Source organism: Sander lucioperca, chromosome 6 (genome assembly GCF_008315115.2).
Source record: "Sander lucioperca isolate FBNREF2018 chromosome 6, SLUC_FBN_1.2, whole genome shotgun sequence".
In the NCBI taxonomy this organism is placed as follows: domain Eukaryota; kingdom Metazoa; phylum Chordata; class Actinopteri; order Perciformes; family Percidae; genus Sander; species Sander lucioperca.
The window spans coordinates 42,525,244-42,552,226 of NC_050178.1; the positions used below are offsets into that span (position 1 = coordinate 42,525,244).

The 26,983-nt window shown below is 40.9% G+C and overlaps 2 protein-coding genes and 1 long non-coding RNA gene across 5 annotated transcripts in view; 1 reads left to right on the plus strand and 2 right to left on the minus strand.

Annotated features, from left to right (window-relative positions):
* Nucleotides 1–11,285, plus strand: LOC116037010 (bactericidal permeability-increasing protein-like). Its single transcript, XM_031280749.2, has 16 exons — nt 1–303; nt 2,369–2,476; nt 2,564–2,678; nt 2,772–2,903; nt 2,994–3,149; nt 3,267–3,330; nt 4,946–5,006; nt 5,086–5,177; nt 5,643–5,819; nt 5,904–5,963; nt 6,046–6,213; nt 6,832–6,899; nt 7,004–7,046; nt 7,128–7,191; nt 10,873–10,949; nt 11,053–11,285. Exons 2-16 carry the CDS (start codon nt 2,374–2,376, stop codon nt 11,092–11,094), a joined length of 1,422 nt encoding a protein of 473 aa, XP_031136609.1. The 5' UTR covers nt 1–303; nt 2,369–2,373; the 3' UTR covers nt 11,095–11,285.
* On the minus strand, nt 297–1,851 carry LOC116037339. Its single transcript, XR_004101842.2, has 3 exons — nt 1,841–1,851; nt 1,508–1,513; nt 297–660 (listed from the first exon to the last, which is right to left on the minus strand). It is a non-coding gene; the product is annotated as an uncharacterized LOC116037339 (long non-coding RNA).
* The window catches only part of cdk5rap1 (CDK5 regulatory subunit associated protein 1), a 24,460-nt gene continuing 121 nt past the window's right edge, over nt 2,645–26,983 (minus strand). Inside the window, exons 1-14 of one of the 3 annotated variants that reach the window (XM_031280661.2) lie at nt 26,624–26,983; nt 26,434–26,537; nt 26,318–26,352; nt 25,506–25,606; nt 25,215–25,425; nt 24,014–24,134; nt 21,821–22,051; nt 19,417–19,514; nt 19,231–19,286; nt 17,352–17,482; nt 17,084–17,233; nt 15,039–15,179; nt 13,595–13,753; nt 2,645–2,876 (exon numbers count right to left, since the gene is read on the minus strand). The exon at nt 26,624–26,983 is cut by the window's right edge and continues 121 nt beyond it. In XM_031280661.2, coding sequence (XP_031136521.1) covers nt 13,604–13,753; nt 15,039–15,179; nt 17,084–17,233; nt 17,352–17,482; nt 19,231–19,286; nt 19,417–19,514; nt 21,821–22,051; nt 24,014–24,134; nt 25,215–25,425; nt 25,506–25,606; nt 26,318–26,352; nt 26,434–26,537; nt 26,624–26,906 — 1,812 coding nt within the window. In that variant the 5' untranslated portion in view covers nt 26,907–26,983 and the 3' untranslated portion in view covers nt 2,645–2,876; nt 13,595–13,603. Of the gene's footprint in view, nt 2,877–5,075; nt 5,171–13,546; nt 13,754–15,038; nt 15,180–17,083; nt 17,234–17,351; nt 17,483–19,230; nt 19,287–19,416; nt 19,515–21,820; nt 22,052–24,013; nt 24,135–25,214; nt 25,426–25,505; nt 25,607–26,317; nt 26,353–26,433; nt 26,538–26,623 lie in introns of those variants that run through there. The other 2 variants (XM_036002194.1, XM_031280652.2) reach the window with 2 other exon arrangements.

The window sequence follows — 26,983 nt, forward strand, 5'->3', positions numbered from 1 at the left end:
CAAAATCACATCAAGCTTTTAGAACTGTAGCTTTCACTGAGATTGTTTCCTATGCAGACAACACTCAGATAGGAGCTGTTGGTATTTTGTGATATTGAAGAGATTATAAGAGAGCAGGACAGTGAAGCACTGAAGATACCAAGTCTGCTTATTGTTGCTTTATCTGGGGGTAGTCCCCTTAGCCAAGTTTAGTTCTTGATTGAGTAAGTGAATTACAGGCCATGCACCTCCCTTCCCCTTTCACTCTGCCGCTCAGTAGTCCGACTGACACATCAGGAGAAACCTGATAAACTGCTGCTTCAGGTAAGAGCGGGTGTATTTTCACCGTATGGGGAACTTTGTCCACATATAGTCTGGAGATTTTCTTACGTTTGTTCTCAAGGCTTAATCTTTCTAATGATGGTCCAAATATTTACCGCATTAACCTCAGTTGGTTTAAACTGTCAGTGTGTTCTTTTGATTCTGATTGAGGCTGCCGATTGAGAAAGATGTGCCTAATGTTTCGTACATTACAGGTGTGGCTATCGTTTTGCGATGCACCCACATTTACATGAAATATAACTACTTTCAGAATGAAGTGCTGATGTCTTAGTATGTAAAGTCAGATATGATGAGTGTTTTTGATTTCCAGTAGTGAATCATGGTTTCTCTTTGATAAGCCTTCTACTCTTCTGACCCACATGGAAACTCCCACTGGTAGTCACATGTTTCGCATTTTGTCAGTTCAGTCTCTTCACGAATATGTTCAGAGCCTAACTCTGTTAATTTGAACATGCAACATGTTAAAGTTCAAGCAATGTCACAGGCACAAAAAAGGGCACAATATTGTTAAAATAAGTTTTTTCTTCCTTAACAACTGATGGAGCTTTTTGATTGTAAAAAACAGCATGTTCAAGCCATATCATTTGCTGACACTGAAATATTGCAAATGTGTCATGACCAGATTGTTCCAAAAAGTGAATATTACATCTGTAAAATCTTTCCACACTGACTAAAATATCCCTATTCAAAATGGACAAAAATGGCAGCCTGGGCCTTTATTTTCAGCCTAATTTAATAAAGTCTGGCTTGCCTGCTGACTTATCAGGAGTCATGTGGTTTCCTCTACAGCACTCTGATAGTCAGCTCTTTCACAGGCCTCCCCAACCCAAGGCTGTGGTGGAAAGTACATTTAGTACAATTTAGTTTGATCTTTACTTGGTTTTTCCCGTTTTGTTTTGCTACTGTATATTTCTACTGCACCACATTCAAAGGTAAAAATGAAATACTAAATGTTTTAATACATGAAATGTATTTGCAGTGGAGTTACTTTTCAGATTAAGATTTAAAAACATATGATAACCTTATTAAAGGTGCAGTAGGTAAGACTTATAAAACTAACTTTCTGTCATATTTGCTGAAACTGACCCTATGTTCCAGTAGAACTACATTAAGCAGGTCATTAAAAAAAAAAATCCTTCTCCTCTGGCACCACCTACAGCCTGTAGTGAGATTTGCAAAAATCCACAGCTCCCTTTTCAGATGCACCAATCAGGGCCAACGGGGGGTGTCTCACTGCTCATGCACACGCATTCATTCTCCCTTGTGGGGGGAAGGGCTAAGGAGACCATTTTGGGCTTAAGTGGAAAGAGGGGAAGGACTGAGAAGTTGTCGATGTTCAAATTTTTTGGCTAAGTCCTGGATCTTCCCAATCTTACCTATAGCACCTTTAAATACAATATATTTTTAAAAGTTAAATCAGTGGTTTCCAAACTATGTGGCTTGTGACATCTAGGAAACAACTGTGTGTGGCCCCTTGTCACACTTCAGATGTTAATAAATTGTTATCGAGTATTTTTACTTTATATACCAGAAGTATATTTTGTTGATAATACTATTGTACTTTTAACCTACGTAGGATTTTGAATGCAGAGCGTTGTGATGAAGTATTTTTGCATTAACATATTGGTCTATTTACTTGAAATGACAAATTTGACCTCACTTTTTACTTCACATTTTAACATTATTTGAAAAATGACCAAAGAGCTACACATGCAAACTATATTTTAGATGGTCTTGATCATGAAGAGTAAGAACATGTTGACAGTTATTTTAAAAAGAAGGGGCTTTAAGAAGAAGCCACTGACATAAGCAATGTAAGATTAGAATTGTCTCCTATGAATGGGATATATCAGTAAATAAGAAACCAATAATACAAAGAAAAAGCACTGCTCTAAAAGAGGAAGCTTTGTGCTTCCTAGAAATTCCATGCAGAACAGCAAACATGTCACCCACACAAAAGCAGAAACGTTGCTTGGTTTATGAGGTCATATTCATAAAACAAAAGAGAGTTTTGCTGATGATTTTGTCTTTTTTTATCTTCCAACAGTCAAGATGTTCCTGTGTTGTTGGCTGGCTCTGGTGGCTTTAATCCCTATGACTTCAGGCACCAATCCTGGGGTAGAGGTCAAGCTAACAGAAAAAGGCCTGGAATATGGTAAGTGTGCAGCACATTTGTACTCTTATGTGGAAAAGCACAGATCTCTCCAGAGTTTCATCATCAAATTTCCTTTTATTTTGTTAGGCAGACAACTGGGGATGGCTTCGATCCAGCAGAAACTCAAAACCATCAAAGTCCCAGATATTTCAGGGTCACAGGAGGTGTCTCCCATCGGCAAGGTCAAGTACAGCCTGTCAAAGTAATGCACCAGTTTCTATCCAACACTGCTGTAAATGATTTAGCAAACTGGGATCCCAAGTGCCTTTACAAACATGCATGTTTTCTCTTCCAGTATGCAAATAGTGGATGTGGGATTACCGAAGTCTGCGCTGGATTTGGTGCCAGGGACTGGTGTCAGACTGTCCATTGGTAACGCCTTCATCCAGCTGCATGGAAACTGGAGGGTCAAATACATCAAAATAATGTGAGTGAGAAAAGATTTCTTCCTAATACAGTATAGTTAAATCCATTTTGTGACATTTCTGCTGCAGCAGTGACTCCTCTCTCTTAACAGAAAGGACAGCGGCTCTTTTGATTTGAATGTCAACGACCTCACTATCACTACAAGTATTGCCATTAAGAGCGACGAGACGGGCCGACCTGTGGTCAGTAGTGTCAGCTGTGCGGCCACTGTCGGCAGTGCGAGCATCAAATTCCACGGTGGAGCCAGGTAAAAGAAACGCTGCTGTGCACTTTGTTTGAACCCATGTGAGGGAATGGAATGCGAGGGTTTTTTCATGCTTGACATGTTGCATACTCTAATTCCTGTGAGTGCTTTACGTTTCAGCTGGCTGTACAATCTCTTCAAAAACTTCATTGATAAGGCTTTACGAAATGCACTGCAGAAACAGGTGAGGGCAAACCAGACACTGTTTCTGATCATCACCCTTCCTTTCTGGGGTTGTATTTAAAAGGTGCAAGGAATCAGTGATGGAGTACTTGAGTCCTGGACTCGGATTTGAGTCCGACTCAAGTCGCTATTCTCTGGACTCGTGACTTGACTTGGACTCGCACACTGATGAATTGGACTTGGGCTCGAGGATTTATGAAATTAGACTTGAGTATTCATGAAATAGGACTCGGAAGTTTGATGAAGTTTCTGACTACTTTTATATTTAACATGCAGTTATAAAGTACTCGAGTCCTGGACTCAGACTCGAGTCGCTATTCTCTAGACTCATGACTCAACTCAGACTCCACTTGGACTCTTCTTTGGTGACTCAGACTTGGATTTGGACTCGAACACTGGGGACTTGAGACTTGACTCGGACTCGACTGCAAGGAATCCTCCTAAATGCAGCCAAAAGTTCCTCTTGGTTCCTTTTTTTTTTTTAAACACATTGTTAGTTAAGTGCAGTGGTTCCCAATCTAGCGTCGAGCCCCATCCAAAGGGTCACAAGACAAATCTGTGGGGCCATTAGATGATTATTGGGGGAGGAAAGAAGATAACACAAAGTTCCGATACTTTCCTCTAATCTTTGAATTTTGTGAAATAATGGATAATATGACCTCTTTGGACCTTGAACAGTTATTTAAATGAAACCATCCGAGAAGATGGCTGAAGAGGGAAAATCAGCCTTTGGTAGAACTGCTAACAACTTAACTTATAGACATCTGTTTATACTGTATAAGAAGTTACAAGCCAAAGGGGTTGGAAACCACTGGTGTAATCTACAACAATGAGTGTGTTTTGTTATACATATAACGATAGCTATTAGATAACTCTAGTGGAGAAGAAGTATATAGAAAATGACAATACTCATGTAAACTAGCTCAAAATGATCTACCACTGGGTCTGGAGAGCGCATTTTTGGTTTTATGAATGAATGCTGACACATAAGTGCATGTGCACAGTGGAGTTGTGCAAACAATCATCTCTGGTGTTAATGGATGGTTCCTGTTTGTTGGAGAGCTGATTGGATCCTTATAGTAAGTAGTAAGTAAGTAAAGTTTATTTGTATAGCACGTTTCATAGATAAAAATCGCAAAGTGCTTCACAATAAAACACTTTATAAACTCACTCAGCATCAAATTGTGCACTTAACTCACAGTTAGAAGCAACCTTTAAATCTAGGATGTTTTGCGAATACAGCCACTTGGAAAATATAACTGATACGAAGTTCTCACAGAGAGTGCAAAGAAACTGCAATCTTTCAGACCTGACAGAAACAAATCGATATCAAAGTCAGTCAATATCTCCATTTAGACTTTCGTCTAAATTCAATAACACACTAGGCGTCGTCACAAAATAGTGGTAATTGTGAACTGAACATTCTTTTAAAGGAAGTTATTCTTCTGCTGTTGGTTTACTGATACCAGTTGTAGTCTAAAGTGCTCTGTATCAATGTTGGGGGTGTTTTAAGAATTGTTCTTGTTCTTTTAAGAATCAAAACTCACTATGTAACACACTAAGTTTGTTTTGGAGTCGGGGAATAGATTTTTTTTCTGGTCTTTTTGTTGTTGCAGATCTGCCCTCTGGTGGCCGATGCAGTATCTGATTTGAACCCTCAGTTGAAAACTCTCAATGGTAACACATCACATTTATGTCAAATAATTGGATGTTTCATTAATGCTGAATATATGAGAGACTTTCTACCTTACTGCAGTTGTAGCCAAGGTGGACCAGTATGCAGAGATTGAATATTCCATGGTGTCATCACCCACAGTGTCAAGTTCTTCTATAGACTTCAGCTTGAAGGTAAAGAAGTGTATATCATTGTACTGTACATTTGAAATATCTGAATCATCAGCTTGGTTATAAATAGGGTTGGGCATCGAGAACCGATTCCTACTTGGAATCGTTTCAAAATTTACGATTCCAGTGGAATCGTTTCTTTATTGGAATCGTTTAGAATCGTTTGGAGGATTTGGTTTCAAATCTGATCATGGGTTCAAAATTTAACATGCGCAAGTTTTGGAAAGCCCTGTAAAACTGCAAACCACCATTGAATCAAAATAAAACTTTCCTCTTATTTGTGAAATAAGCATGTGACCCGTTTCAACTGCACCCCTCCAAGAATCGGAATCGAGAATCGATAAGAACCGAAATCGAAAGGAAGAATCGCAATTGGAATCAGAATCGTTAAAATCCAAACGATGCCCAACCCTAGTTATAAAGAAGACGACAGTCATCGTTATGTCCCAACTATTCTGATTCATTTAGGGCGAATTTTACAACATTGGGAAGCATCAGGAGCCTCCGTTCTCCCCCGCAGCCTTTTCCCTGCCGCCCCAGGTCAACAACATGTTGTACATCGGCGTGTCTGTCTTCACCACCAACTCTGCGGCCTTCGTCTACAACACAGCTGGAGCCCTTAGCCTGTACATCACTGATGATATGGTGAGCTGCATCCTCCCGATTCCCTCCATGAATCTACTTTCATGATGTCACTGATCTACAACCTTTCTGGCTCTGTCACAACAGATCCCACAAGGCTCTCCCATCCGACTCAACACCAGAACATTTGGAGCCTTCATCCCACAGGTGACAACACATTCCATGGATTTTATAAGAAGTATAGTCTCCATTGGTAATTTTGTCAGCAATGTATTGGGTGTATTTTCAGATTGCCAGGCGTTTCCCGGGTCTGATGATGAAACTGCTGGTGAAGACGGTGAAAAGTCCCGTCATCACTTTTCAACCCAACAACGTGACAGTTCAGGCGACTGGCACAGTGACGGCCTACGCTATCCAAGCCAATACCACACTTTCCCCTCTCTTTGTCCTAAACTTGGTAGGTTACACAGCTGGCATCCAGGGGCAGAGCTAGACGTTGTAAACATCTGGGGCTCAGCCCAAACCTAGTGTGTGGGGGGTGGGGGGGGGGGGGGGCCAGGTCATGCTCCATTAACGGCAGCTATATGCACTATTTTCCAAACCATTTGATAATAGAATCTGTACATAATTTGGGAAAAACACAATAGAAGGAAAATAACCATCCTATTTTATTTTGAATTGTTCTTCAACTGTCGTCATCACAGAATGTTAAGGATGACTCATTTTCACTCCTGCCACCTATTTTTAAGTTACATAACATAGGTAGGGTAGGAATTTGGCGTAAGCGGCATTACTAATCTTGAACTCTATTTTTAGTATAATTCACAGAATTAATGTGATATTTCCCCAGTAATAGAACTTTAGTGCCGATGTTTTGCCGGTCCAGTCAGAGAGACTGAGGGCAAATGACACAAAGTTCAAGTTATTTTAAAAACCTAAAAGATTCGGGGCTTTTGAGAAAACATTCGGGGCTGGAGCCCCAGAAGCCACCATCTCACTCAGCCCCCGCTGGCATGATAAAAAGCCATTTGTGTGGTTCAGAGTAGGTAACTTTCTCACAATATTGTCTTTGAAGGAGACCAGTGTCAGCGTACAACTGTTTGTCAGTGAAATGAGGCTGGCTGGAGCTGTCACCCTAAACAAGTGAGTTTCTAAAAACTCACTACTTGTTCCAGCAAGAGAAAACTGGGACCAAAAGGTCCTTGTAAAGACGAATGTCACAGTCTAATTTTGCCTAATTTGCACAGAATGGATCTGACCCTGGGGACAAGTTATGTGGGAGAGTTTCAGGTGAGAACTGCATTCTAACACGAGTCACAGTGTTCCCCATCAGTACCAACATAACAAACTAACACTAACCCTAACCTGCAGGTCAAATCCCTCAACAGCATCCTCCAAATGGTCCTCAAAGTGGTAGTGATACCTAAAGTCAATGGTGAGTTCTTGCATTTTCAGTTCTCCACTCTGTCTAGTTCCACTCTATATGAACTAGGTGCCATGTCATGTACTCGGGTTGTTGTATGCAGATCAAATGGGAGTTTACGGGGTCATTTGTTGGACTCTGATTTAAAGGAGCAGTGTGCAGGGTGTAGGTTGTAAAGGGATCTATTGGCAGAAACGGAATATAATATTCATAACTGTGTACAATCACCTGAAACTAAGAATCATGTTTTCGTTAGCTTAGAATGAACTCTTCATATTCACATCTACAGAGAGAGAGGGTCCTCTTTAACGGAGTTCGCCATGTTTCTACAATAGCCCAGAACGGACAAACGAAAGAATGGCTCTAGAGAGGCCCCTGTACGTTCTTTACATGCTTGGAAAGAGGAGAGGTATTCAGTCGGTTCCATACTACAACCTCACCGCTAGATGGTACCTAATTCTACACACTGCTCCTTTAAGTTACAAATCCAACATGGCATCATGACTTTGCGTAAACATACACACCACTTTCCTAAAGCCAAATGGCGTGTTATTTGTACACATTTTGAGCTATCCACGTGTATGTCTACGCTGTATACAGCAAATGTAAACATACACACGTGTTATTGCGAGAACAACGTCACAGGTTGGGTTTAGGGAAAGAACATTGGGAAAGGCTTTAGTAACACAAAAAAACGACAAAAACACGACGGTGACCAACGTCACACGCTTAAGAAAACAAACGGTTGGGTTTAGGAAAAGAACATTGGGGAAGGCTTTATTTATTAAAAAAAAAAAAAAAAAAAAAAACTGTTGATAAACGCCACACGTGGGACTCGATCCCGGCCCTCCTGGGTGAAAAACCTGTGTTTTACCCATCCACCACCCCAACCAACCTACCTCTGTCCTATTATACTACTCGCTACGGTGATAATTCACATGTAATGTAGGTCAATGGAGGCCAAACGGCATTGATAAACACGCTAAAAAACGATTATGCGTCTTGATACCACGCCAAAATGGCATACGAATTGGCGTGTCATACATACGCCACTTAGTGAGATCAGTCTGTCGAATCCAACATCAGCAGTGTTCAACCCTTCCTGACCCATAATGATACAGTGGGTATAGAAAAGAATCACGCCCCTTTAAAATAATCACATTTTGTTGCTTTGCAGCCTGAAATGAAAACAGACAAAAACTATTTTTGTTTTATTCAGCTGTATTTACAACTTATAACATCCAAGTGAAAGATATAATACCAACTTGTCAGAAAAAAAAAATTACAAATTAAAAAACAGACACAGACACATCACTGAGTTGGAAAAAGAATCACCCCCCTACTAAAAATGATTTGTAAACCCAACCAGGTGTAGTTAATCACCTTCTCAATAGCACACAAAGCCAATTGACTTTCAACTGTGATCAGCTGTGGTCATTTTGATTAGCTCAGCATGAAAACAAACATTTCAGCCCTTGGTAGTGCAACTGAAGAAAACAATCAACTATGGGTGGCAAGGGATTGTCAAAAGATCTCCGGGATAAAGTTGTGGACAGGCACAAGTCAGGAGATGTATACAAAAAAATGTCAAAGGCTTTATCAGTGCCTAGAAGCACAGTGAAGTCTATTATTAAAAAGTGGAAGGTATTTGGTACAACATAGACCCTCCCTGGGTCAGGACGTCGCTCCAAACTCAATGAAAGAGCCAGGAGGAAACTGGTCAGAGAGGCTACCGAGAGGCCTACAGCAACTCTGAAGCAGTTGCAGGAATTCATGACAAAGAGTGGTCATTGTGTGCATGTGACAACAATATCACAAATTCTCCAAAAATGTGGCTTGTATGGGAGGGTTGCAAGAAAAAAGCCACTGCTCAAGAAAGGCCACATGGAGTCACGACTGAGCTTTGCCAAAACGCACCTTGAAGATTCTAAGGCCACGTGGAAAAAGGTGTTATGGTCAGATGAGACTAAAATTGAATTATTTGGCATCAATGCCAAACGATATGTCTGGCGAAAATCCAATACAGCTCACCATCCAAATAACACCATTCCTACAGTAAAGCATGGAGGTGGTAATATCATGTTATGGGGTTGTTTCTCTGCAGCAGGGACTGGAGCACTTGTCAGGATAGAAGGAAAAATGGATGGGGCAAAATACTGTCAAATTCTTGAGGAAAATTTGCTGTTCTCTGCCAGAAAGTTGTCAATGGGAAGAAGATTTACCTTCCAACATGACAATGACCCAAAGCACACAGCAAAACTGACCACACAGTGGTTGAAGGAGAAAAAGGTGAATGTCCTTGCATGGCCTAGTCAGAGCCCAGACTTAAACCCCATTGAAAATCTGTGGAATGACTTGAAGACAGCAGTCCACAAACGGTCACCATCAAATTTAACTGAACTTGAGCAGTTCTGCAAAGAAGAGTGGTCAAATATTGCAACGTCTAGATGTGCAAAGTTAGTAGAGACATATCCCAACAGACTAAAGGCTGTAATTAAAGCAAAAGGTGGTTCAACGAAATACTGAAACAAGGGGGTGATCCTTTTTCCAACTCAGTGATTATGTTTTTTTATTTTTTTCTGACATGTTGGTTTTATATCTTTCACTTGGATGTTATAAGTTGCACTGAGTAAATACAGCTGAATGAAACAAAAAGTGTGTCGGTCTTCATTTCAGGCTGCAAAGCAACAAAATGTGATTATTTTAAAGGGGGGTGATTCTTTTCTATACCCACTGTACAGAGAAGCTACCTCCTGCCTTTATTTTAAACCGACTATACCAATGGTTCCCAAACTTTTCTTTTGTCTGATGTACCCTGGTCTATATCCTTCGCGTTCCACTTCCAGGATTGCTCCGGTGCTGCAGGAAATTCCGCCGGATGCATGTATTTTCCGTTTCCTTCCGCTTTCTTTGTGTTGGAATTTTAAATTTGGTGGATTTATGAGGACTATGGTTAACTGCTCCTCAGATCTCTGCATGGTAAATTGAGACAGCTAGCTAGACTATCTGTCCAATCTGAGTTTTCTCTCGCACGACTATTTTGCAGCGGCTCTGTGCCAAGTTTAGCACCGCCCATGACGATTGTGATTGGTTTAAAGAACTGCCACTAAACCAGAGCATGTTTTCCTCCCATCCCCGAATGCTATGTGGAGTAGCCAGACCCTCCTTCAGAGCACTTTGGAGGAGGGTCTGGCAAAGCGAGACTAGATGTACCCCCACAGCCCTATCACATTAGTAATTATATTTTTGTTGTTTTTCCATACAAAAACTTACTTATCCTGGAACTATCCATGTTAAGGTTTCGTCTTCTTTCTGTAGATTTTTTTTTCTGGTAGATGTTCTTTCACCAAAGAAAAACGTTACACTGTATTCTGTGAACCCTTTAGATTGTGAGACCTGACGAGGTATTTCAGCTTCGCTGTCACTGCAACATGAAGGTTAACTACTCATTCAGAGTACAAATAAGCTGTATTGGCATCTTGTAATACGGAGAGCTTTCCCTGGCGGTGACAGGGCTAACCAGCATTGTGTGAACTTGTTCAGAAAGGGTTTGAATGTAACAGATGTTCATTTATATGTAAAAGTTCCACACTCTACCTTTATTATAAAACCCCTGCTTATTTTATCACCACAATGTTTGCCACCTTGGATTTTGTGAGTAGTTTATCTAAATGTATGCATTTTGCTTCATAGTTCAACTTGCAAAGGGATACCCACTTCCTACACTTGGAAAGATGAAGCTTGTGAACACTCAGCTACAGGTCCTAAAGGTCAGAGACTGGATATCTTCTATAAAAACTGCATTTTTCAGCTTGCATTTATTATATAAACAGGGCCAATAACATATTATCACTGTGCTTTATTTTTCTCAAGGACTATATGCTGATTGGGACAGATGTTCAGTTCATTGGCTGAACGGCATTTCTGGAAACTCCCAGAATTAATTTCATGCCGCCATGAAGACACAACCACAGCCAGAGTTCAACTACCTGAGGGAAAAAACTGAATGATGTACAAATATTACTTCTACTACGAGCCTGAGAAATGCAGATCTCCTGTTTGCATTTGGATATAGTCTAATGTTTTTTTATAATCTGTTCTTTATATAAAAAAAAAGAATTATTTTTCTTTTAAATGTGAACTCAGATCAGGTTTTTTTCTACATATTAAATGTAGATGGGAGCAGTGAACTTTTCCCAACAGGGTTACTGCAATCGTGTCACAGGACAACAGGACAGGGTTTGCTGTCGTCACCACAATCAGCTTTTTTTTTTTAAATAACATGCTCCTTCCAAGCAGATCACTCACGGCCATTTCTGCTGCTGACTTTAAGAAAAATTGCCTCCATTTCTGCCTTTGTAGCTCACAGAGCGATTTTACAAATGTGCTGATCCGTGACATTTTTACTGCAGTTTGGAGAGAAGTGCCATGACATAAATCAAACAACAGACCAAACAAATCAGTCGCAGTTAAATATATCAAAATAAACATTATAATTTAGATCATCCAAACCAGTTTCAGCATCTTAAGCAGTTCAACATGTACATACTACATACTTAGTCCTGACCAGTCTTGTATAAAGTACTTGAAAGCAATACTTGAGTAAAAGTATGACTTTGGTAGAAGTTAAAAGGAACACGCCGACTTATTGGGACTTGAGCTTATTCGCCGTACCCCCCAGAGTTAGATAAGTCCATACATACCCTTCTCATCTCTGTGCGTGTCGTAACTCTGTCTGACGCCCACAGCGCTAGCTTAGCTTAGCACAGATCCTGGAGGTAACCGGCTCCATCTAGCCTACTGCTCCCAATTAGTGACAAAATAACACCAACATTTTCCTATTTACATGTTGTGTGTGTACAAATAACAAGGTCACTATGCTTTTACTATCTAGTAATTGTTGACACTATTACTCCAACTCTGAGTGAACTCCAGACGAACTCTCTGCTCCTCACCACGGGGCTTCAGGTGCTGCGAGCAAATCACTCCGCCCAAGTAGCAGAAGTAGCACTGCTTCACCTTCTGAGTATATAGTTCCCAGTTTGTATATGGTTAGAAGATGGCTGTCTCATGTGACGTTGTTATTTGTACACGCTGTGACTATACAAATCACAACATGTAAATAGGAACATGTTGGCGTTATTTTGTAACTTATTGGGCGCAGTAGGCTAGATGGAGCCGGTTACCTCCAGGATCTGTGCTAAGCTATTCTAGCGGTGGGGGCGTCAGACAGAGTTACGACACGCACGGAGATGAGAAGGGTATGTATGGACTTATCTAACTCTGGGGGATACAGGGAATAAGCTAAAGTCCCTATAAGGCAGCATATTCCTTTAAAGTCACTTTTTAGAATATTGAGTAAAAGTATCTGATGTTTACTGTACTTAAGTATCAAAAGTCATTTTCTGATATTAAATTCAGAAGTGAAAGTAAAAAAAACTTTTGATTATGGCCAAAGGTGTGTAACGTTATCGTCATCACCACTGTCGTCATTAGGGCTGCCACCTCTTAGTCGATTAGTCGACTAATCGGTCGTTTTGGTCTTAGACGACTAAGATTTCTTTAGTTGATGAGTCATTTTTTTATGCTTATTCATGCTTAATTACTCATTTCCAAGAAACTTATGAGCACATTTCTGGTAAGCACAAGATTTAAAGTGGTGCTTTTGCAGGATTAATTGTAGAGAAAGTCAGTTTTATAGATGGCTAATTAACTACATTTATATTGTGCTTTTCTAGTCTTAATCACCTCTCAAAGAGCACAGCTCTGTCGATTACATCAACTAATCGACAAAATCATATAAGTGTTAGTCGACTAAGAATTTCTTTAGTCAAGGACAGCCCTAGTCGTCATCGTCTGTTACCACGGAGGCAGAGCCAGCACCAAGTGCTTCCATGACACTATGAGTCATTATGCTTCCATCTTTTCTGCTTTAGTTTTGGTCTATGATTTTTTTTTTTTTTTTTGCTTTGCAACAAACAGACATTACGTCACCAACTGGAATGGAGCATTATCTTGCAATCTAAGAGGAGTGATTAAATAAACCTTTTTTTCCAGTGTAACAAATTTCTTCAGATTTTATTTTGTAGTAACGAGTAACTAAGACGCTTAGGGGAGATGTAGTGGAGTAAAAGTATACATTTTATTTAGGAAATGTAGTAGAGTAAAAGTAAAAGTAAAAGTTTCCAGAGATATAAATAACGAAGTAAAGTACAGATACGTGAAAATTCTACTTAAGTACAGTAACGAAGTACTTGTACGTTACAACTCTTGTCCTGACTGTAAAATGAACATGTCCAATCCAGTCCAACAGTCCAATGTAAAAACAGCCTCCATGTGTCTTCAAAGTCATTCAAGAAAAGAAGGCATGTGTGCTAGTTTTACCGGACAATAACAATGTTTCCTGCTGTGTCACCTGTGTCAATCAATGGCATGTTTCAATCATGGTTGCGTCTGAGGCCACATGTTCACCAAGCTGGTGTCTTGGCAGGGTCTCGTAGTGCTGCGCTGTGCCTCTCAGGGAGCTGTGACTAAGGGCTCGGCCTTTCAGGCTCTGGGAGTTGGCCGACAATATCTATATTTAAAAGACACAAAACATTGAACAACGAATGATTAAATGATGAACTCTTTGAAGCAGATAATGCCTTGTAGCTCGGGACTGTGATGATTGTTAAAATGGCTGGCAGGACACTGTTTTTCCATGCTAGAATCTTTTAACTTGACCCATTTCTTTTTTTTTAATGATGGTTGGTGTGTCACAGCTAGACATGAGTCTGCCTCCATCTGAACACCTGCGATGAATTTTTCATTTTAGGATGTGTACTTCCAAACATGTTTTTGTACTCCATCTTTAAGTAAATGTTCCCAATATTTGAAAAAGAGCCTTAGAATTAACAGATTTTTAGGGCAATAGCAATAATAATAATATTTCAGATAACAATACATCAATTGTATTTATTTTTTCAACATAAAAACAATTCAAACATTTAAAGCCCCTGAAAACTTGGCTTCAAATCTGAAGTGTTTCTCTATAACAAATATTCATGACTGAATGACTTTATTAACACTTAATACTAAGATCTAATAATGTCTGTGATTGGCTGTCTAACGTTACAGGTCGTAGAGACACGCAGGGAAAATTCTACGTTACGCACAGAGACGGGGCTCACGTAGTAGGAGCTGAAAAATAAATAAAAAGATTTGTGCCCTAATGTGTAATGTTGTAATTTCTTTTTGTTTTATAAAATTGGTATCGAAAAAAAAGTAGCGTTTAGGAAGTATTGGTATCGGTACCGGTATCGAACATTTTTGAGCGATACCCAGCCCTAGTGAACACACGACCATTCAACTCGTCATCAGATTCTAATTCAAATGTTTCTAAGCCAAGGCCATCGGAATAAAGCAAGATAATTAGTATTATCCATATTTAAATCAGAAATTAGTCACAGGTTTGGATAGAACCATAACTTGGTCCGGATCCGGACAGCGGTCCACCATTTGGTGATGCCCGATATATACTAAGAAGCTGATTGAGAAAATGCGTTTTCAGGGCCTTTAAAGGTGGTTATTGAGGAATTGTGACAAAGATACTGTATGTACTGCAGTGAGCGTGACATTTAACAGATGAAAAATAAACTTGTCAGTACTCTTTGCTGGAAATACTATGCAACAGTGGCAATGTTTCTAAATGACCTTAAACATATATTTGGCATTTCTGTACTGCAACATATTTATCAGCCAACATATACCAATATATCTGTAATAAAGAACTATCTACTCATAATATCGGCGGTAATAAGTCAGGCTCTATTTTAACATTTTAAAATGTGATGACTCTTGAGAGATGTACCAGACCCTACCTTCACCAACAGGTAGTCGCCAGCATTGACTGATGCAGTGTTGGATTCTGCAGGCCGAACAGCAACATCCTCTTTGGGGAAAATCACTTTCATATTGCCATCGGTTCTCCCACACAAGTCCTTGGCAGATCTTTTACTTTCCTGCATAAAAATGGGAACCAGAGGTGAGCAGTGTTGCCTTCCTACTGTGTTATGGTGACACAGTACAGTGGTACAGAACTAGTACTTTGACAGATTTTTTGTGCCAGTCAATCCATAGTTGTTGAGACTTTTCGAATAAAACCACAAATGTGCCCATCATGGTGGCGCTAGAGGAAAAGTCAGGGGATCACTTGGATTCATCCTTTGGGGCTAGAGCTGGGCAATATATCGATATTATATAGATATCGTGATATGAGACTAGATATCGTCTTAGATTTTGGATATCATATATATGGCATGAGTGTTGTCTTTTCCTGGTTTAAAAGGCTGCATTACAGTAAAGTGATGTCATTTCCTGAACTTACCAGACTGTTCTAGCTATTTGCCATTATATCCACATTACTGATGATTATTTATCAAAAATCTCATTGTGTAAATATTTTGTGAAAGCACCAATAGTCAACACCACAATATCACTGCGGTATCGATATCGAGGTATTTGGTCAAAAATATCGTGATATTTGATTTTCTCCATATCGCCCAGCTCTACTTTGGGCACCATGAATAATTGTGGAAATCCATCCAATAGTTGTTGAAATATTTCAGTCTGAACCAAAGCAGTGGACCGACCAAGAGACCGACATTGATAAGCATGGCTAAAAACAATGAGACTATGATTATTACACCCATCTTCTGTTTAAATTTTCTCAAAAATTGGCCAGGGCCATCTCAATCTAAGCTATCTTTAACACAGGTAGACGTACAGGCAGGCAGCGGTATCTTTGTTGTCTGGATTTATTTTCTGAGGCAAATTAATAAAAAATGTGTTGGGGTAAACATTCTATTTTCATGTTTAGGGTGATACACTTATGGCGTTTTTCCATTACATGGTACCTGCTCGACTCGCCTTTTTTGGTTTTTCCATTGTGAAAAAAAGTCCCTGGTACTAGCTAACAGGTACTTTTTTTAGTATCACCTCCGTCGAGGTTGCAAGCGAGCTGAGGTGATACCAAAAGGTGACGTGAAAACCTGCAGACTACTGATTGGTCGGTGAGAATCGTCACTAATCACTGCGTCATCCTTGCTAGCGACAGACAGGGGTGTCCTGAACAAACCCGCCATTTTTAAATAGTTTAGCCAGCGGTGGGTTTTTGCTGCCTCCAGCTTCTTTAGAAACTAAATGTGTCTTCTGGTAAACAGCCACATGATGAGAATCAAAAACAACACACCTTCTGACGCGATATCATGACTATGCGTAAACATGGAAAGTGGCGTGTTGTCTGTATGCATTTTGAGCGCCGTATACAGCGGACGGGTTGGGTTTAGTAAAAGAACAAAGCGACGATTGAGTTTAGGAAACATGACACGCGGGCACGACCCCCGGTCTCCTGGGTGAAAGTCCTGTGTTTGACCCAACCTCCACCCCGACCAACCTCCCTAAACGGATTTTCGCCCTTTCATACTACTCACCATGGCGTAAATTCACACGCAATCGCAAGGTAATGTAAGTCAATGGAGGCCAAACGGCGTTGATGAACACGCTAAAAAGCGAAATGGCATACAAATTGGCGTGTCAAACATACGCCACTTAATGAGATCAGTCTGCACCTTCGACGTTTTGTGTGTGTGTGTGTGTGTGTGTGTCGCTTTAGGTCACGTCAGTTTCCTGCGGCGTCGCTATCACGCTATCATGCTATCACGCTATAAGCTTGAGGCGGTACTAAACCTACAAAGGAAAATGGAGGACGGGGCACCGAGGCCGAGTCAAGCCGAGCCGAGCAGAGCTGGTACTGGCAGTGGGTAAGTGCCTGTATAGGTGTATAATATATGTATAATATCCAATCATGCATATTGTAAACCAGATATCCTTTGAAGGATGTGCCAGTCATGTGTGCAGTACTCACTCCCTCCACCAGGACAAGCTGTGTGCTGCCGATGAGAGCAGCGTTGACCCGTGCAGCTTCCTCTCTGAATACACCGATACACTCCTCCAGCCTCTGCCGCTTCACCTCAGCTGGCACGTCATCTTGTAGCCGATGGAAGGCGTGGGTTTTCTGAGTACGACAACCAAACAAAAAGAAATTAAAACTCGATCGCTTACGGGGCGACTGAAGAAAACGCTCAAAAATAACACCTTGGATTTAATTCTGAAATACAGCCACAAGAGCTCACCTTTCTCATACTGTAGGCGAACAGGAATCCCACGTTGTAGCCCACCTCTCTGATCAGAGACAGAGTCTGCTGCTGGTCGTCCTCGGTTTCACCACAGAAGCCTGAGATGAAGTCACTGCTGAGACTCACCTCTGAAACACAGACAGGCCAATAATGTTAAACACAGACCTAGAGCTGCAAAGACTCATCAATTAGTTGTCAACGATGGGTTTAGGGAGAGCTTGTATGTGAGTGAATGTGTATGTTGTACTGCAATGTCTTGTCTTCTGTACTGTCCAGTCCTACCGAGGACCCTCTCCAAAATGAGGTGACACATCTCAAGAGGTATTCCTCGTACAAGAAATAAATATCAAATATCAAACTTTGCAACATTTGATGTCACATCCGTTACAGAGAGCCCGCTGGGGTTCATGGGCTAATACTTGGATCATGGGTTATGTCCAGTGGTGGAATGTAACTAAGTACATTTACTCAAGTACTGTACTTAAGTACACATTTGAGGTACTTGTACTTCACTTGAGTCTTTTCTTTTCATGCCACTTCCTACTTCTACTACGCTACATTTTAGAGAGAAATATTGTGATTTTTACTCCACTACATTCATCTGACAGCTTTAGTAACTTTACACGTTAAGATTCCTGCACACATAACACATGTAGTTTATAAAGTCTGATGTGTTAGTACTGTATAAAGTAAACTAGCCAACAATATAACGTCCTACAAGTCCAGCTGGAATGATTAGACCATTAAACACACACACTGTTTGGATCCTTTACACTTTCTAAAATTTTTACTTTTAATTTTATTTTTACTATTTAACTTTTACTTTTAATACTTTAAGAACATTTTCCTGATGATACTTACTATACGTTTAGTACTTTTACTTAAAGTGCTCATATTATGCTTTTTGGCTTTTTCCCTTTCCGTTATATATCTTTTTGTGCATGTTATAGGTTTACAAAGTGAAAAAGGTGAGTTATCATCTCCAACAGAAAACACTGTTCACACACTGCTCCAAACAGCTCTATTGTAGTCCAGCCTTTACTTCAGGGACGAAAGTGCATCACTCAACACACGTTATAATGCTCGCCTAGCTGCTAGCGTAGCATGCCCTCATACTCTGCTTCTGACTGGCTAGTAGTCCTTACCTAGGTACTGAGCATGTGCGACTCCCAACAAAGATGGAACAGAAGTGAGATGTCTCACTCTGTAGCTAAAACAGAGAGCTCAACACACAGGGTGAAAAGAGGAGCTGCAGCAATGTGCAGTACAACAAAAATATGGTGTTTTCTGAAAATTAAACCACATAAACCTATTCTGGTACAACCTCTAAATGCAATTATGAACCTGAAAATGAGCATAATATGAGCACTTTAAGAAAACTATCTAAATACTTCTTCCAACACTGGTTATGTCAATGTAAACACACAATCTGGCAAATAAGAAACGGCTACAATGGAAACGCAGTTTAACAGAAATGTTTCTCAGTCATGAGCATGCTAAGTGACCAAAATCAAACACCCCCACAGTGTTGCGTGACAAACAGATGTGTGCTGGGTCGAGCTAAAAGTGCTCACGGTGGATCCTGCTGTAGTTAATATAAAACTACATTGAGGAAGGTGGTTGCATGTTCATAGTTGATGATCAGTTGTACGCACAAGCTGAATAAAAAGGGAATTTGTTGTTGGTTTGGACACGTGGCTTGCGCAAACACAGAGTACATTTTAAATGACCTCTTTTTTACTTTCATCAAAGTACATTTTTACACAAGTAATGTTGCTTTTTAGTTGATTGAAATTTCTTAAAATTAACAGTACTTTTAAAATATTTTAGTATTCTTGCTATCTTTGCTAATTAAAAAGTGCAAATTCAAACCTACCTGGGATAATTCTCTTGATGTTCTTCACAAGATCGAGATAGGCCTCTCTCGTGTAGCTGGACATTTTTAGAAGAAAATACATGTTATTAGAGCACTTGATGACATTTTAAGGGGCTTCACCAACAACTTTACGAACAGAAATGCTTTGGCGATTTAGTTTGGAAAAAAAGCATAGCGGTGTCTTACCCACGACGCATTGCTTTGAGGACCGTGCTGCTGCCGCTTTGGGCCGGAAGGTGGATCTGCTTACAAATGTTCCTTCGCTCCGCAATCAGTTGCAAAACCTGTAAACACCAGCACACGGAGCAGGTTTAATAAAGGGAATCCTCCACAGAAAGTGGCAGGGTTTTCTTGCAAAAATGGGATCAAACTAAAGACTGCTTGGGAGGGGGAACTGGGACTCCAATTCACTGACGAGTGGTGGCAGAAAGTTGTTGATGGACTGAGTGCTGTGTCATCTTGTGCACGTCTTGGGCTGATTCATTTTCAGGTTGTACATAGGGTCCATTTCTCAAAATCAAAACTGTCTGTTATTTTCCCAGAAGCAGAGGATAAGTGTGATAGATGTCTGAACCCACATTGCCACTTGAGCCACATGTTTATCCTTTGTCCGCGCTTACACATTTCCTGGTCTGGTTAGTTCAACACAATTTCAATTATAACAGGAATAGGTTTTCAACCGTGCCCCTTAATTGCTATTTTTGGGATTCCAGGCCAGTCAGATCAACTAAATTTGGCGCAGAAAGAAATTCTTAGTTTCACATCTTAACTAGCTGTCGAATTATCTTACAGTGGAAGTCTCCCAACCCTCCTTCAGTTTCACAGCGGCTCAAAGATGTTATGTTTTTCTCGAAACTCGAGAAAATGAAGTACACGATGAGAGGTGACACTGATAAGTTTTTTCGTATATGGCAGCCTTTTCTATCATATTTCGCAGACTTACAAGTCTTACCAGACTAAGTTCTGTTATATTTTGTATGTATGCATATTATTCCAACTAAGCCATGGTGGGGTGGGGTGGGTGAGTTGTGTGCCTTATTTTATGTATTTATTCTTTGTTTCTCTTTCTTTTTCTTTGCCTTTTATATATAATATGTTGTGCTCTGTAATTTTGTCTTTTGTTTAAAATCTAAACTGTACAAAATGTCTATTTTCAAAACTTGATTCTGATCTCAATAAAATATGTTAATATAAAAAATATGATCAAACTGAAAAAAAGACATCTAACATCTAAAGCCATGTGGCGTGTTATGGCGAGGCTACGGTTTAGGAAAAGAGGAAACGGTTGGGATTAGGAAAAGAAGAACTGGTTGGGTTTAAGAAAACAAAAAACGTGGAAAGGAAACACCACACGCAGGAGACAAAGTCACACACAGGACACGACCCCCGGTCTCCTGGGTGAAAGTCCTGTGTTTGACCCATCCTCCCCCCCCCCCGACCAACCTCCCTACGTGGATTTTCGCCCTTTCATGCTACTCGCATCAATTCACACGCAATCGCAAGGTAATGTAAGTCAATTGAGGCCAAACGGCGTTGATAAACACGCTAAAAAGCGAGTATGCGTCTTGATAACACGCCAATAATGGCATACAAATTGGCGTGTCATAGATGTGCCACTTCATGAGATCAGTCTGGAAAGTGTTGGGAAAAGGGTTTTCTTGTAAAATGTGATCAAACTGAAAGAAAGACACTTTGCTAAACATCTATATATCTACTAGGGGTGGTACGGTTCATGAAAAAACATCCGAACCGCTCAGTTCGCTTGTCTCGGTTTGGAGTGTGTGTGTGTGTCGCACGGTTCGTCAGTCCACTGTTAATGTGCACTAACCTCTTACTGCCGTAGTGCCCACTTTATACACCTATGTTAAAACACTTACTGGAAACGACGAGGGGGACGAGCATGACAAACGCAACACATGGCAGCTGATTGGACAAACGCGTCACGTGGTTCTTGCTGCTCCCGAATTTCAAAACAGACTCTAATGGCGTCTCGTTCTGAATACGATCTCATATTGTACTAAAATAGTTCACCAAAAAGTGTTTCTGAAAATATTTTAAGCGAGAAATAGGCCATGCAGTTGCTGAATCTGTCTGCTTTATTGACCGACAAAGGTCAGTTTAAAAGATTTTTGTCAGTTTTTGAGTGGCGACCGCTCCTCAGGTGGAGTGTGGAGTGCTGCAGGTCATGTCACATGCAGAAATGTCAAGTGGGAGAGATGAGGAAGGCTGCCCGGAGTTGGAGGATGCGCCAGCGTCGTATATAGTCTGGTGTGTGGGAACATTTTGGATTTCATGTTACCTGATGATGACAACGGAAATAAAACAATAGATAGAACTGCCACTGTGTACATGTATTGTGCAACATGCATTCAATATGCTAATTTTAGCTGAAGTATATTTCTGTAGTGTTAATGATTAAAAGAAAAAATAACAAGAACCGTACAGAACCAAAAACCGTGACCCTAAAACCGTTATACGAACCGAACCGTGGGTTTTGTGAACCGTACCACCCCTAATATCTACACCGGGTTGTAATGACATTCAGTGCTTTTGAGAATGCGTATTCAGCGGGTAAAGTGTCATCATGTACCTCATCAGGAAAATCCTTGGGATGGGGGGAGGTGAATCGGATCCTCATGTCGGGATCGATGCGCGACACTCGGTCCAGCAGGTCGGAGAAGCGCAGACCTCCCTGTTTGCTCCTGTAGACGGTCTTAAACCCCTGGCTGAGCTTGGTGACGTCGGAGCCACAGAACTGCTCTTCTGACGTGTCTCTGTAGCTGTTGACGTTCTGACCCAGCAAAGTCACCTCCTTCACACCCTGTGTTAGAATAATTTACATTATCAAGAATAGACAGAGACCGCTGAAGAGATATTAAAGTTCATTTTACTCGAGAACCCAACGAGGAGGCCTTCTCCGCACTACAGAATAGTACAGACAATGACCTAACGAAAAGCTCTCTACAGCAGCTTTTGTAATACAGCGTAGAACGTGATAATCATGATACAAGAGTTGGTGTCGTCAGTTGTTTATCTTGTCAGAGTCGATGACGTCTCCCCTATCTGGTCTGAGAGGGCACGTCCTTTCCTCTGAAGCGTCACGTGAATTTGTCAGCTGTGTGGGCGGAGTTAGCAACTCCTTCAGCTGCACGGCTTCCAGGAAGGCTGCTCCCGTGTTTCCTCGCCTATAGCTCCTCCATGCTCGCTCCTCGGGGACGAAATAAGAGCTTTGAGACGGCCTTCGCAGAGGAGTAGAGCTGGGCAATATATCAATGTTATATCGATAGCGCGATATGAGACTAGATATCGTCTTAGATTTTGGATATCGTAATATGGTAGTTGTCTTTTCCTGGTTTACATTACAGGCTACATTACAGTAAAGTGATGCCATTTGTCTGAACTTACCAGAGTGTTGTAGCTGTTCTATTATTTACCTTTACCCACTAAGTCATTAAATCATTTCAAAAATCTCATTGTGTAAATGACATTTTGTCAAAGCACCAATAGTCAACCATACAGTATCGTCGCAATATCGACACCTAGGTAATTGGTCAAGAATATCGTGATATCTGATTTTCTCTATATCGCCCAGCCCTACCGAGGAGGTACAGAACTATTTCAGGTTCAGCTGAGGAGGAGGAGGAGGAGGAGTAGTAGTAGTAGTAGTAGTAGTAGTAGTCTTCTTGTTCTTCTTCTTCTTGTTTTACGACGGTTGGCATCCAGCTTATTGGTGCATTACCGCCACCTTCTGCTCCGGAGCGTGGGTCAGACAATAGACTTACAATCTAAATCCCTTCAAAATAAAATAAAATTGAAGAAAAAAAAAAACCTCACATATACACACCCTAAACTACATTTCATCCTCCATACTATCCATGTCAGCTACTCTCAGTACCCTAGTTCTGTTTTCCCATCATATCCTATTAAAAACCCCTGTGTTCTCTTCACCCCTAATTCCCTCAAAGTATCCCTATTATCATCTGTCTCTGTGTCCCATAGCCACAAACTGCCACAAACCTGTCTGGTGTTTCCCTACCATCTTCAGTGGTTTCTTTAGTCCACAGTGCCCTAACCTTAATCTTGTCAACACCGTTTCCTTTCTCCTGTATCCACCACCTACCCTAGTACTGTAACTTTGACACTTTTTTGAATTTTATATAGGCGTCTCCCTTTCTTCTCTCCGTCCCACCTTTCTTGCCATACTAGTCAGGGAGACCTGGAATTATTGACCTATTATATACATTACTGTACGGCACAGACTTGCATTGATCTAACTTTTTAAAGCACCGCATGGACTAGCACCAGCGTATATGTCTGACCTCCTCGATCCCTTGACCAATCACTGCTCTTCATTCCATGCTCCTGGGTAAAATCCATGAATGGTGTGGCATTTCCCATTGTGAGAAGAGTTTCCCCTTATTAGATTTCCCTCCTCCATAGATTTTTTTTAAACCCATTTTAAGACTCATCATGATGACATAACTGGTCACACTGTTTTTATTACTTGCCTGTTTTCTGTGCTACACGTCTGTTGTATTTTATGATTTCATGAAAAACTAAATTCATTGATTGTCATGCTTTTATACATGTATGTCTTGATTTTCATCATTTGTGTTTTTATCGGATTTTCTCATAATTGCCATACATTTCAGGTAGCAGTTTTCCCGAATTAGAGAAATACTTTGTGTAACAGCCCTAGTAGTGCTGTTGGTGCAGGTCTATGTGTTATAAACAAGTGCTGGGATTTGACTGACACACTTTAGTGTTATAACTTATAACTTGCCTGATCAGAGAGCATACGAACTTCGTCAAGTATGGAGATGACAGGTCGACTCCTCTCTTTGCCTCGGGTGAAGGGAACGATGCAGTAACTACACATGTTGTCACAGCCTCGCATGATGGACCTGCCAGCACAAAAGACGCACCCAAAATCAGGTTGCAATATAAAGACATGAAAGGAGGTGGGGTGGAGGGTAGTCTCGCACTGTCAGACCTTCCTCCACAGCGCTGCGGAGGAGGGTCTGGCTAGTCCACACAGCACTCCGGGATGGGAGAAAAACGTGCTCTGGTTTATTGGCATTTCTTTAAACCAATCACAATCGTCTTAAGTGGTGCTAAGCGCCGGGCGGAGCAGCTGTGCCTCTGCAAAATAGCCTCGGGAAGGAACTTGTTTTGGTGGAACATGTGTACGTTCAAAAGTTGTTTCAGTCGTGCAACAGAGAACTCAGATTGGCAGTCCTTCCAGAAAAATGCTTTTTGTGATTGTTGCGGGCAAAAATCCTTGATTATGCAGATTGATTATTGAAGTTTTCTTAATAAATGCGATGGAATATGCAGGATATTTATGCAATTTTATGCGAAGAAATTGCGGGAACTTGCAAAAACTGCGGTTTCATCATGGCTTCATCACGGGGTTTGCAGCTTTTGATGATGTTCATGTCGCGTAATTGCGTCACTTCATAACGTTCCCATGGCAACATGGGGAAAATGGCTGCTCTTGTGTGAAGTAAACGCAACATTTTTCAACTTTCTGCTAAGATATATGTGACTTTTTTGCAACGAAAATGGGGGGATTATGAAATCATGTAAGCCCCGCATATTTTGCGCGGAAATCTGCAATTTATGCGGCGAAAGTGCGGCGTATTTGAAAAAAAAAAACGTTGGCTGATTATGCATTGAATTGTGCGATCGCATAATCGCGTTTTTCTGGAGGGACTGGATTGGACAGATAGTCTAGCTAGCTGTCTGGATTTACCCTGCAGAGATCTGAGGAGCAGTTAACCATAGTCCTCATGAATCCACCGGAGTTTAAAATTCCAACACAAAGAAAGAGGAAGGTGATGGACATCCGGCCTAAAAGAGGGACATCCGGCGGAATTTCCGGCGACAACGGAGCTATCCCGAATATGAAACATCGTCGATGTAGACTAGACTGGAGGGTTCAAAAAAACCATAGTTGCTCGGTAAACAATTTGCATACTTACACAAAAGCACTGTATCCATGAGGAGCATGGTGTACAGGCATGATGTCAGCGTAGGTCTCCTCTAACGACAGCAGCACGTTGCTTGCCTGATGACCTCCGTCAGCTACGGTCAGGAGGCGGGGAAGGTCCCGGTAGGCGTCTGGACCAGCAAGAACGTCTACAAGCTTCTCCCGCTCCAAAAGCTCTGTCTTTAGCCTTTCTGCCATGCATCCTGGATAAACAAAACCATGTATATATCTTCTTCTAGGCTCAGTATACAGTCAAATGTAAAAAAAAACTAGGTAAACTTACCTAAAATCCCAATTTTCATTGGTGTGTGGGTCTTTAACCGTCTCTTCTTCATAGTCGTTAGTTGTTGTAGTCTATTCCAAATAGTTTGTTCAGCTTTTTCTCTGTTAAGAGAGAAGCCTGTCCATTAGTTGGTGCATCAGATTTAGACTGTGTGGTCTCATGGAAGCCTTAATACCGTAATGGCAATCCTAGTGAGTTGGGTTAAAAGGTCCTATGACATGCTGCTTTTTGAATGCTTTTATATAGGCCATAGTGGTCCTCTAATACTGTATCTGAAGTATCTTTTATATAGACCTTAGTGGTCCCCTAATACTGTATCTGAAGTCTCTTTCCCGAAATTCAGCCTTGGTGCAGAATTACAGCCACTAGAGCCAGTCCCACAATGGGGGGCAAGGTGGAGGGTGGGGGTGTGGTCTTGACCAACTGCCATGCTTTACTTGTTTTCAAGCCATGATGTCTCTCTCTCTTTCTCATGGGTGGGCCAAATTCTCTGGGTGGGCAAATCAGAGAAAGGGGAGGTAACCTTGCTCCTTATGACCTCATAACGGGAAGATTCCAGATCGGCCCATCTGATCTTTCATTTTCTCAAAGACAGAGCAGGATACCCAGGGCTCGGTTTACACCTATCACCATTTCTAGCCACTGGGGGACCATAGGCAGGCTAGGGGAACGCATATTCATTTTAAAAAACCACATAAAGTGACATTTTCATGCCATGGGACCTTTAAGCAATTGTAAAACTCAAAACAGCCATTTTTGAAGTTATTCCTAAAAACATAACAGTTTATTTTGAGTTTGTAACATGAATTTACCTTATGGAGCATGTTACCAGAAGGACAACGTCTGCCTGTAAAGCACAAAGATTATTCTTTTCAGTTAACTGTTTTGGCATAAATTGATGTTAAAATAGTTTAGAGCTCTTCTGTACCTCACTTAAGTCAACTGTGCGTTGATATCCCTTCCTCTGGAGTATGGACCAGGCTATCTCTGTGTCGTTTACATTCATTTGACAACCATAGGTTTCAAAATACACTGTAATATTAACACAAAAACACCAGTTTAGCATTCGTCCCAAACAACCACAACTGACTTGGTGGCTGTCAGTGATGCAGACTAACCTTTCCTTGAATTCCCCATCTCCAAGTCCTGAGAAAGATAACTATGTTTGTCATAGTATTCTTCATCTGCAGCATTATAAGTCTTATTAACTGAGACTCCTTTGATGAAATCCTGAAAACTTGGACCAGAGGATATCTGGCTCTTGAACTTGTTTACAGTTGTCTTCCTCTCTCTTGGAGTCACACTGGTGTTAGCTAATTTAGAACAATATCTGGGTTGGATACACCTGAGAGGAGTCCACTGTTGGGGAATGGTAAATAAGGGTTTCCTGAGGTATTCCATGCTTAACTTTAGCTAACTTACACGACCAAAGGCTTAAGCAGCTACCTGTCGGATTTAGCTCTAACGTTAACTGAGCA